The 13,057-nt window shown below is 37.6% G+C and overlaps 1 protein-coding gene across 1 annotated transcript; it reads right to left on the bottom strand.

Moving 5' to 3' along the window:
* Positions 1–1,731: 1,731 nt before the first annotated feature.
* MB (myoglobin) lies at positions 1,732–12,527 on the bottom strand. The gene is made up of 3 exons (XM_083365542.1): positions 12,375–12,527; positions 8,664–8,886; positions 1,732–2,443 (listed from the first exon to the last, which is right to left on the bottom strand). Exons 1-3 carry the CDS (start codon positions 12,467–12,469, stop codon positions 2,297–2,299), a joined length of 465 nt encoding a protein of 154 aa, XP_083221668.1. The 5' UTR covers positions 12,470–12,527; the 3' UTR covers positions 1,732–2,296.
* Positions 12,528–13,057: the final 530 nt, after the last annotated feature.

Raw genomic sequence — 13,057 nt, 5'->3', positions numbered from 1 at the left:
TAGATACTCTATTTTATTTTTATTTTTTTAATATGGTCATAAGACTAATTAATTAACTACTACTAGTAGTAGTACATAGCTTGTCCATTAAAAATGACATTCTTAGAGTTATGAGAAAATTTTGAAAAAGAAAACCATTTTTGTGAAGTGCACATCCACAATCCCTTTTTAACAAAAACAAACAAATCATTATTGTGGGCTGGTTTTTTTTTGAATGAATGAATCTTTATTGTCAAAGTACAACTATGTATACATTGAGATTAGCTGAGCCTCCCTTTGTGCTCCCACCCCCCAACACACAGTGACAAAAAACCCTCCATCTTACTACACCATGTGAACCATTATTAATTATGCTGAATTTATTAATTATTAATTTGCTGAATTTTCACATTTCTAACCATGACGCAGAAAGCTAGTCTTTCACATAGCAAAAGAAAGAATGTTTTGTCAAAGTTTCCAGCATAGACAAAATTATCTTCCTCTGGTTTCTAGAGTCTTCTCATGGATCAGAGTAGAACATACTTACTTGGAGAAAAGGAGTCAGTAGGTAAAAGTACAAGAAGTGTTGCTAGACATTTTCTTAGATTTAACATAGAACACAGCATAAAAATAAATTAGGGATAAGGAGCAAATCAGTTCAATTCAATTTCTATTTTTAGGAATTCATCATAATATTTCTTATTTGCATTTTGGAAACAGGTTGTTTGTCCAAGAAGCAATAGTTGGGACCTCTTCGTTCTTGTCAATTTCTGAATTTTAGAACTTAAATTTCTTAGATTTATACCCCCACACTCACACTTGTCTACAGGTATTCAACATGGTATTCATAATGCTCCCTCCTCCTATTTGTCCTCACATCAGCCTCACTGTGAGAGAGTTTCCACATCTCATGATGGACTAGGGCTAGACCATTCTGCTCCTAGTCCAAAACCTTAACCTTATACCACACTTATGGATACTTGTATAGTTTAATGAAGAACTTTTCAGTAGTAATCCATTCTTATAAACCATTTAACTCTTGTTACACAAAGTCAGAGACTGAGGGAGAAAATAGATTCTCACCAATTATCTCTTGGTGTTTGGAGAAAACAAGCTGTAGCGGTGAGTTGGATCTGCTCCTTGAACATGGGAAGGTTGTGATGGAACACCTGGTGGATCACCTCTATAGTCTCCAAAAACCACAATTTGAAAGTCATTGGTTTATGGGTTTCCTAGCTTTTGATTTTACAAAATTACTTGTAGTTTTACCTTGGCCCTAGCCAGTAGAAATACTTATATTTCTTTCCCCTCTTTGCTTGTCCAGGTGAGAAGAAAAATCTTGTTTAATATACATAGCAATATTCAGGGAGGAATTGCCATACAAATCAATTTAAATAGCAAGGGATACTATATCCCAGTCAGGAACTAGAAACCTTGTCTTTATTCACCTTTCTGAATAACTTTTTCACTTTTCCGATCTGTTTCTGAATACTAATTTATCATCGTACAGCCAGTCATGAACTAAGCAATATGTAAAGACTACATGCAGCTGTTTCTGTTATATATAATTAATATTTTATTAAGAAGTGCTACAGATCAAAAGGCTCCTCAGTTGATAATCCAAGCCACACATGAAGTTGGCAAGTTTTCCATCACACTTAAACCTGCAGCAGCAGCATAGAATTATTTTTAGACAAAGGGATGTGCTTCATCTTTGAGTAGTATACAAAAGTGGCAACTCTAAATTTAATACAATTTTAATTCCATTAATTGCACACAAAACGTTGGAGCACATGATTATCCATCCCAAGGGAGATTGCATTTAAACCAATGACCCATGAATATGGTATACAATCTGCTCCCCAATTTGCTCTCCCTATTTATCTGGCATCAGAACCGGGCTGCAGATGGTGAGTTTGAGGAACATCCCACTGAACTAAAAAGTGGTATAATGATTATATATCCAGTCCTTTCACCTCCATCTTTCTAGCTCTTTAATCCTCCCTCTTGACCTCATTAGATAGCCTCGAAATGTATTGGCTTTGTCCAACTGTGCTGGCTCAGGAATTCTGGGAGTTGAAGTCCACAAGTCATAAAAGAGCCAAGGTTGCCTACCCCTGGTTTAGTCCCTTAAGTCTCAGCCAAAGTGGCCTTAGCAGACATTAGAGATTTTGGACAACATACCTTGCCACCCTCAAGTGTAGCATTAACATTATTCAATTTATTCAAGCTATTTTCCTGTGATGACATGAAAATATTCTCCTAAACTGACCACACACCTATGCACACTAAGTCTTCCAAGTGATGACATCCCTTACTAGCCTTGGAATCCAAGTTCCTTGTATTTGCTGGCCATATCATTCCGGAACAGCTCCAAGGCTTTCCTCATTGCCTCTTGAGAATCAGTCCCAAAATCTGCAGAATGTTTTTCAGCAATGACAGCAATGATGACTTCAGAAATAAACTATATAAGAAGAATTGATGGTGGCAAAGAGAAATAAGGGCAGGGATAAAGGGGGGGAAAAGGGGGGGAAGAGGCAGAAAGTGAGAGTGTGCTAAAAATGTCAAATAAATGTCAAACATCAAAGCAAGGAACATGATACCTTTATGTTAACCTTGGTTAAGGCAAGAAAGGAGAAAATATAAATAATAAATACTTAACATTTTTCTCTTAACATGTAAGTGTCTCAGACTTAAGTCAAGGTTGACTCATTCATATCTCTACTGGTGGGAGAGAGGTATAAAGTCCTCTAGATATTGTCGCATTACAACTCTGCTACTCTTGGCTATCGGAGTGAAGGATATTATAAACTACAATTCCCAACAGATATGAAAGATGCTGGGAATTGTAGTCAATTAACAACTGAAGAGTTGCATATTGTAACCTCATGCATTCTTTGCGGTTAAATGAAATGATCTTTAAAGAGGTTCAGTACATTAAAACCAAACCAAACACTATCCAGAAGGATTTGCTTCACTGATCAATAGCCACCAATGTTACTGCTGTCCCGGGGCCACTGGTAAAGAGAAAGGTTATTTTTTTCTAGTGGGAAAGTATGAGGAAATGTGCATTTCTTTCTGCTGCATGCACTGTGATCAATGGTGATGCTTTTGCAGCTTCACAGCCTCTTCTTGGCTGCCAAGAACAGAATATTGTTTCCCCAGGACAGTTAATGTACGCTGTTGTTATTATTACACAATTGAATTAATGGCAGTCAAATACATGCACTAGTACTAGTACTACTAGTAGTACTACTATACCTGAGTTGACAAGTTCTGGCATAATTCATATTTAAGGGAACATGTACTATCTTGCAGTGAAGTTCAAATCTTACAATGGACCTGGAAGGATTATTAATTTATGCTGTAAACTGCCCAGAGTCATTGGATACAAGATGGAATGGCATAAATTTCATTAATTAAATAATTTAATTGATTTAACTGAGAGAGAATGTTTCTACTTCAGAGGTTCCTTATGTCTATGAGTCTAATTCTCCTTTTCGTGGTACAGCAGGACATTCATGCATACAATTTCCTTATCACAAGAACAAGGCCTAAGGAGCCCCATAATGTCCCTTGGAATGCATTTCAAAATAAGGAGCATACTATAAGTATTTATACTACTCAAAATTCATTTGCTATGCTTGAGCCTGTGCCTGTTTAAGTCACAAGAGAAAACTGGCGTAGATCTATAATCCAACTAGAAGCCATTTCCCAATTGGGTCTTCTGTGCTTTTTCTCCAAAAAGAAATTCTTCTGGTATAATTTTAAAATAATGTCTTTCTACATTTTAAGAATGCATCATGTAAATCAGTGTTTCTCAAACTTGGCAAATTGAAGATGGTTGGACTTCAACTCCTAGGATTCCCCAGCCATCCATGCTGGCTGGGAAATTCTGGGAGTTGAAGTCCACCTATCTTCAAGTTGCTAAGGCTGAGAAACACTGATGTAAATTGAAGTTTGAAACAATTAAAACGTTTTTTTTTTATTCAGACACTACTTTTGAAATTGAGCTGTAATTTTGTTTTAAAGCACTCCCAGCACAGATCCCTGTCATAAACATCCTTTGGGGCTTCTTGGATATTTGAAAATTTGCAAAACTAGAAGAAATTTGTTTATTATTTGTTCCATCTCCTCAAAGGTAGAAACACTTTAAAAATGTTTTTTCAAGCAAAATAATGCATATGTGTCATCTTCATTTCTCTTTAGTTGAAACAATATAGGAAATAGTATTTACACTTCTGCAACGTTTTTCTCCTCAACTACAATTGTGATTTATTTCATTCCTGAAGTTAAGCGAGCTTTGTAAAGTAAATCATTTGCCTGAACCATACATTCGTCCTCTCTCTGGTCTGCCTTTCTAATGTGGTAGCTAAGAAGTGCACACTTTTTCTTGTCAAAGAAAAAGAAAGGTTTTCGTATTTTATTCTCTTTTGGAACAAGTTCCCAAAAGATTGCAAACCTTCCTATTGATATTGGCATTTACAACAGTTTGTTCAAAGTTTGAACAGTTTGCTCAAACAGACCGTTCAAAGTTACAACAGCACTGAAAAAAGTGACACGATCATTTTTCACACTTATGACTATTGCAGCATCCCCATGTTACACTTGAATGCTTGACAACTGGTTCATATTTACGACGGTTGCAATGGCCCAGGGTCATGTGACTGTCTTTTGCAACCTTCTGACAAGCAAAGTCAATGGGGAAGCCAGATTCACTTAACAACCATGTTACTAATTTAACAGCTGCAGTGATTCACTTAACAAATGTGGCAAGAAAAGGGGTAAAATGGGACAGAACTCTCAACACATTTCTTACTTAGCAACATAAATTCTGGACTCAATTGTGGTCATAAGTGGAAGGCCACCTGTAACTAGTGTGTCAAAAAGGTACAGATTTCAATGGATAAACTTTTAGAAGATAATGATAAAAACTTTTTTTAAAACTCTTTTATCTGACATAGAGTTTGAAGGCATGGAAGGAAACAAAATTGAGATTACCAAAAAAGTAATCAAGGAAAAAGATCTGGACATGGAACAGCTCCAACGAGAAATTCCAGACAATGTTTGTTTATGCGGCTTACAAAGTAAGCTGGTGAAAAAGCTTTGAAGGTGACTTCTAAATACCAAAGAGTGATGAAAGGTCAAATCCTGTGATGCCTTAGGAATGATTTAAAGGTCAAGATTGTGCAGAGCAAAAAGAGAAATATAAAGTTGGACTATTTGACCATAGATAAACTATTTTATGTAGTCACTATTGAACTGCATCATTCAAGTAGTGTCATTATATATTTATTTGTTTGTTAGATTTAATTCCTGATTTTTTCCACCAGCAAAAGACATTATATTTCTCCCTCTACAACTGAGCATCTATAGTTAATAGTGGACTTAAACCCTGATCCCCTTTATTATGATTCCATATTTAATCACTACACTATTCTAACTGAACCCTCAATAATGTACATTGAGCCAATTTAATCAAATGGGGCCTGCTTTCCCTGTGCAACAAATTAGAACTGCTGTTAAACCAGAATAGCCATTAGTCTGCTATTCAGCTACTAGAAACTACAGCTTTGTGTCCCTTCCTTTCTCTTTTTTCATTTTTGCTTCTATTAATCTATAGCAGGGGTGTCAAACTCAATTTCATTGAGGGCCGCATCAGCATTGCGGTTGCCCTCAAGGGGCCGGGTGGGTATGGCCAGGGTGGGCGTGGCCTACTGGGTGGGCGTGGCTAGAGTGCGTATGGCCTACTGGGTGGGCGTGGCCAGCTCTACCTCGTTCGCATCAAGGGTGCCTATGGGGTCCTGGGCAGGAGTGGGACAGATCTGAGGGTCTCTGGCAGAAGGAGGGTCTCTGGGCCAGAGCCAAGGCATTGGGGGCCGTTCGCTCACTGTTTCCAGGATGGCTTTGCGGGCCACATGAAACCACTTTGCGGGCCTGATCTGGCCCCCGGGCCTTGTGTTTGACATGTCTGATCTATAGGTAGCAAATTCAATCAAATGAGAGAGGCTGCACTGAGGGATCCTTGGTGCTTTCTGACTTGGCTGTTTTCTTGCAGTCATTTCATTACCCAAACTAGGTAACATCGTCAGTGTAGTGATTAGCACTGATGATATTACTTAGTTTGAGTAATGAAAGATCTGCAAGAAAACAAACAAGCACAGAGAGCAAGAAAACAAACAAGCACAAGGACTGCTCATTTCAATCCTGAGCTACAAATATTCTCCTTTAGGGGCTGCATTGTCCAGTTTTTATTTGGGTAATCCATAGTTACCATTTATTTTGTAATAACTACTGGCAGAGTATGATCATCTGATGATTTCTCGATAAACTTTGGCAAATTCAATATTTTATCTTCCTAGGGCAAGACTTTGCTGTATGGGCAGACACTACTACGTTAGATGGTATGGCAGCTGACTTGATATATTTACTTCTCTTTCTATTTAGAACACAGAACAGAGAATAAGGGGCCTTGGAAGTCTTCTAGTCCACCCCCCTGCTTGACCTGGGGTAGCATCAATGGTCAAAAAGTCTAATTGCAAATAAAGCACAGATTCTTTGTCTTAGCGGTAAAGTTGGACCTTCAATATTTTAAAAGGTAAAGTCCTCTTTGACTCCTGTTGACTTTATAGATATGTTCATATAGTGTTTTAAAAAATATTTTATTAGTTTTCTAAGTAGTTAATAAACAACATTTTGTCTGGGTCCATTGGTAATTCAGTGGTACATATTAACTTTCTTAGTCTAGTTCCAATACTACACCATCCAGTGCTTCCTTGACCCTCTCTTCTTCCAATGGTATGCATTTTTCCACACTGGGCAAATGCAGTTCTTGTTACTGTTAATACATATACAATTAAATATAGACATCTTCATCACATTTTTCTGGTATTGTACATAATATCAATAGTGTCAGTTTGTAATATCTTTTCTAGCCAAAACATATCTCAATTGCATTTGCACTTAAAATCTATTTGTTCAATCAATATCCTGTTTTTCCTGCTTTTTTAAAATTTGAATTTCCCCTCAATGTTCAAAGTATTTCTATTGCTTATAATTTTCTCATAATAATTATATTTGGGTAATCAAAGGCTTCTCTTATTTAAACACTTTTAGAATTTTCATATTTCTGATTAACAAAATATAATATTCTAGTTACAATTCCTATCCTTTTAATTGTAATAATACTTTTATTTATAACAGTTATCTATTTTCTAAACCATATTCAAACATCTCTTTAATAGTATAATATCCCATCTAATAGGTCAAAACCTCTACTTTCTTCAGTCTTACTCTAGCTTTCTCCCTTTGCCAAATAACTTCCCAAGTCAGTACATTTGAATCATTAAGTAATTCTTCCTCTGTTTTTGTATATATTGTTTGGAATGAGGAAGAAAATTTGATTGAAGTACTTTTGGAAGAACGCTCAACCCATTTATATTCATTAAACAGCCTCCATCTTTCTCCTTCAGTTTTTCTTTTCATTTCTTGTTTGCCAATATTCAGGATTTCTCCTAACATCTTTATCATCTGTTCAATCACAGATAAGCAGCCCAAGAGTTTTTTCCCTTTTCTCAGCTGCAGTCTTCAAAAGTGAAAGCCTTATCTGAGTCTGGGCTTCAAGCCAAGTTTCTTTAATAATAATTGTAGTGCTGTAGTTCTCCACTAGATGTCATTAATGCCATCTTCCAGCTTTTTAAATCCAAACTTATATTACAAACTTTTCAAGTCTCTTTTCTAAAAAAAGCCTCAAAAAACTTTTAGTCCCCAAATTTCAAAGCTATATATCTGTATTGGTTCCAAATTAATCTTATGATTTTCTCTGTTTTCCCCCAAGCAATTAGTTCACCGCTTTTCTTTTCCTGAGGGAATGGGGCGGAAATTCCCCTTCCCTCTCTCATTGGGGAGGATTCTTTGCTTTGGGTGGTTTTTTCCAGGAAAAAGTCTTAAAATCATAAAGAGAAGATATAGTCTCACCCAGTTCCATCCACGTTGCTCAAAAGTTGCTCATTAATGCTTATTTTCTTCGGCTGTCAGCAGCTTCTGGCTGGCCACAGAAGTGTAGTCAGTCTTTCCACTGCCGGTTTGGAGGGCTTCCTTGGATCAAATGGAGGGGGCACCACCCCTCTGTGTTCAGCAAGGGTCCCCTCCTTTATCACCTCTCCAGGATGACTTTTGACCCTTTTTAGGGTCCCCAGCAGGGCAAAATCAAACATGGAAGATGGAGCCCCATCTTCCTGCACCCATTATGCCACAATGCCTAACCGGAAGTCCCATATAGTGTTCTTGAATGGCAATGATACAGAAATCATTTGTCACTGCCTTCTTATTGGACTTCCCAATCTAATCTTCTGTTCTGGGATTTTCTGGAGCTGCTCCATTTAGTAGTTAACTCAGTAACAGCTTGCTCTGTTTGAGATCAATCAAGGTCAAAAAGATGCTATCACCCTTGTAATGTCATAGTCTGGTGACAAATAATTAACTGCTTTCTCTTGAAAGATTATTTTTATCAATGTTATACTCCTAAATTGTCCTTTTAGTTCATCAAAACTTCCTATAACCATTCTAAAATTTAGCAAGCAGACCTACACATACTCAGAATACAAACCTTTCCTTTTCTGTTTAATAATTAGCTCTTTGGATATACATGGTTGCACCATCATCCTTATCAAGTACATACTTACTTCTAAATATTTGACTGGAATTTTATGCTTGTTGGCATGAGTTTGTGCCAATGGTGACAGCTCTGCTTCATGGGACCCTTTCTGTTTCAGGATTTTACCCAAAGCACTGAGAACTGTGGTTCCATGTTTCGTGAGTTCTTCTGAGTTCTTCATCTCATCCAGAGTCTTGAAATTTTTGAATTTGACAAAGTGCTCTTGAGTCTCAGGGTGATTCTGGAACATCCTGTGAATTATATAGAGAAACTCAGGAAGAAGCAAGTCAGGGATGCTGAGTCCTCACATCTATGTCAGTTAATCCTACAAACTCATTTTAGATACATATATAGACTCTGTTTACATAAGCTACTTAGCTAGTATAGTAAGTTGATGAATTATGAGAGTTGCCCTTTCACTGGATCTTTAGAGAGTGGGATTTCCATTTTTAGAAATTCATTCATTGTTATGTGACTCTCCTGGAACTTATCTCGTCTCTTGAGTATTAAAAGAGAAGTGCTCACCTTTCATTTCAGACTTCAACAAACATTTTAAAAAGAGCAGCTGCATAGATTTGAAAGGCAATTTCAACAGGATTATGGATCAGAGCAGAAAGGAATTTACACGTAATTTTAATTAAAACTATAATATTAGGCATGCTTGAGGCCATCAAAATTAATAGTAGTGATCATGCCTAATTATGTTAGGTTACATAGATATATATTCATAACAATCTTTTGCCATTTGGAAAAATGCTCTAGTCAGAGGTTATTGTTTAAGGTATTGAAATCTATGCAATTGGAGATCACTCAATATACCCTATATATTGTATCATGTTAGTAATTTTTACATGGCCTCATGTATATGCCTTCTATTTTTCTCTTTCCAGTATTTCCTATTATTAAAATGATATAGCAATCTCCTAGGCGGATAGTTAGCTACACTGTCACCATAACTAAGCCATCTTGTAAATAATATTTAAATTTACATCTAAATATCTAAATTTCAGATATTTACTTCTTATGGCTGAGTGGGTGGTCAAAGATTAAGAAACAGGAGGAAACCACAAATCAACAAATGGAAAGCAGCTAAGCAAGTTGATAGTACAATGGAATTTTCATATGGGTCAACTGTGTACAATAACATGGCCAGATTTATAGCTGGTGAAAGATCAGATGAAGTGTGATAATTTGGCTATATCCATCAATGGAAAAGACAAACATATTCTATATGCTATTCTGTTTTGTATATTACCGTATTTTCCGGCGTATAAGACTACTTTTTAACTCATGAAAATCTTCTCAAAAGTCAGGGGTCGTCTTATACGCCGGGTGCTGAAAATTTAGGGACAGGGCTGGCTGGAAAACCTGGAGCGGATCTCCCATTTAGTCTGCGCAGGGAAAGTGGGACCAATTGGAGAAGAAGCTGCAGTCTGTGATTTTTTACAGGCTGGGGTCTGGACGTCTTTCCTTCTAAAGTTGAAGAGCAGCTGTAGTATATCCCAACTTGAAAGGCAGGTGGGGAAGGCAGCAGCCAGAGCAGCGGCTTAGCTCTAAGGACACATTTGACTCAGGAACTGGGCGGGCTGGCCTGGAAAACCTGGAACGGATCTCCCATTTGGTCTTTTTTTAAAAAATCCCATTTATATCCCGCCCTTCTCCGAAGACTCAGGGTGGCTTACAATTTAAAGCACAAATCAATGTGCTTAGCAGTAGCCTTCATTCTGTGTATATGCCTGTTTATTAGGGCTTTCACACACACACCCAAGCAGCATTATTACAAAGTCAGCTTATTGCCCCCAACAATCGGGGTCCTCATTTTACCTACCTTGGAAGGATGGAAAGCTGAGTCAACCTTGAGCCTGGTGGGATGCGAACCTGCACTAATTGCAGGCAGCTGGTGTTACTTAAGGCTCTGCGCAGGGAAAGCTTTAGAGTGAATTAGGAAAAGTGAAAAAGTGAATTAGGAAAATAGGAAACGGTTGCTGGAATTGGGTATGTGTAGTTTAACGAAGAGAAGGGTGAGGGGTGACATGATAGCAGTGATCCAATATCTCAGGGGCTGCCACAAAGCAGAGGGAGCCAAGCTATTCTCCAAAGCACCTGAAAGCAGGACAAGAAGCAACGGATGGAAACTAGTCAAGGAGAGAAGCAACCTAGAACTAAGGAGAAACTTCCTGACAGTTAGAACAATTAACCAGTGGAACAACCTGCCTCCAGAAATGGTGAATGCTCCAACACTGGAAGTTTTTAAGAAGAGACTGGACAGCCATTTGTCTGAAATGGTATAGGGTTTCCTGCCTTAGCAGGGGGTTGGACTAGATGACCTCCAAGGTCCCCTCCAAATTATATTATTAATTATTATTATTATTATTATTATTATTATTATTATTATTATTATTATTATTATTATTATTTAATCCACTTGCACTGTTTTATGTTTACATGTTTGATGACAAACAGCCTTATGTTTATAAGTGACAGTTTTCCTACTAAGCACCTGCATGTCATAAGCATTTGAATTAAAATTACCATATTAAAATCAAATCTGATGTTTTTTAATTTTTATTTGGTGTGCGTTGGAAGAGGGGTAGTCTTATACAGCGAGTATAGCCCAAACCCTATAATTTAACAGGAAATGTAGGGGGTCATCTTATACGCCCAGTCATCTCATACGCTGGAAAATACGGTATCTCCCTGTCTTGTACTACTGAAATCAGAGGGTAGAAAACACACAGGCCAAGTGTTATTTTCAGTGACCATTTTTGCACTATTCCCCACTGTTACCAATTTCATTTAACTGTCATTGCCAGTGCCCAATATTGCCTATCTGTGCTGCTCCTACTGTTCCAAATTATACAGAAGATAGTATGGGAAGAAGAATCTTCTTTCGTGAACCCACTCATGAATCTGAAAGTGACGCCAGCTGACCAGAGGTGTGCCTTGCAAATATTGAAAATCATGGGTGTGCAGACTCCAAACTAATCACAAGCCAGTTTCAAAACAAACCTTTCTTTTCCAAGCCTTCCCTTCTCTTTTAGCATTGTGTATATTTCCCAGATTCCTTTCATCTCCATTATTTCCCACCTTCATTATTTTTGACCCTAACATTTAGCCAGGTTTCCTGACAGATGGAGAAGATACAGAACAAAGCGCTACTGTTTTATTTGGGGAAAAACAGGAGGCACATTTCTTAACATAATCCTAACATTGTTAACATTTGTTAACTTAAGCTAACGGCATTTTGAAATCTATGTTTTCCTTTAGATGTTTGTTTCACTGCATTGTACAGAGAATAACAACGTTAACTGGGCATTTGTTACTTATCTTTTATTTTTCCCACCTTGCCTATAATGAGTGATGCACAAATCAGCCAAGCACCATTTGCCAGGAACTCAAAAGAAAAGTCAGTATAAGATGTAGCCCTAGAGGCACAAGTTTTATGTTAGCATAATTTTGTGCCCTCTCATGGATAAATTATTAATAATTCACTCAGCTGCAGATTAAATTCTTTTGAAAGCCTTTTTTTTACCAAGGGCTTATCTAATAAAGAAGTTAAAGAAAATTGAGGACAACAAAATTAAAATAGTCTCCAGCTTATCAGCAACTTTGCATCTCTTTCTCTTCTGTCTCTTAATGTTTAGTTCTGAACCACATGCCAAGCAGGTCCTTGAAGTGCCACCATGCCAGCATCTCAGGAATGTTGCTGCTCAGATTTCCATTCCTATTTTCTGCTTACCTGATGATAACTTCCTGTCCATGCAAAGAGAGATGTGGTTCCACTTTGTCCCAGATGTCCATGACCTTCTGCCATTCCTGTTCGGTGAGCCCCATAATATTACAACAACAGAAACAATGAAAAGTTTTTTAGCTAAAGAGATATAGACAGCCCGGATGTTCTTCCTTGAGTGAAGGTTGAACAGAGAGACCTGTTGGTTTAATAAACTGACTAGAGATTGACACCTATCACTTGACAACTCCACTCTAGGTCACTCTGGTCAAACTCTTAGTGGAAATCTATTTTGAGTCGGGTGCTATTGTGGCAGACTCAGATGAAATAATTGCTGACTCTGGTATCAGACTGGCACAGGTCCTGTGTCCCACAGGAGGGACACTCTCAAGCATCAGTGCCAGGAATTTGGTATTCAGCATCCATCCCAAGAACAGAGAAGACTTTCCAATTTTTCATTTTATCTTTGGCAGCCAAAAAACATATGACAAGGGAGACTGGTGATCAATAGCATTTTGGAATGTATAATAAACTGAATTCCTCCACAACACTCAGCCACACCATTTCCTAAGCCTGAGCTGCATCTTAAATAGACCACGGTGGACAAGGGTGAGGAAAATACAGATAACTTGTTTAAACATTAAGAGTAGCTGAAAATAGTTCCATCAGAAGGAAGGAAGGAAAGGAAAAAA

Source organism: Vipera ursinii (genome assembly GCF_947247035.1).
Source record: "Vipera ursinii genome assembly, chromosome: 6".
NCBI lineage: Eukaryota > Metazoa > Chordata > Lepidosauria > Squamata > Viperidae > Vipera > Vipera ursinii.
The sequence above is the reverse complement of the archived record's forward strand: the minus strand, read 5'-3'. Positions and strand labels throughout refer to the sequence as shown.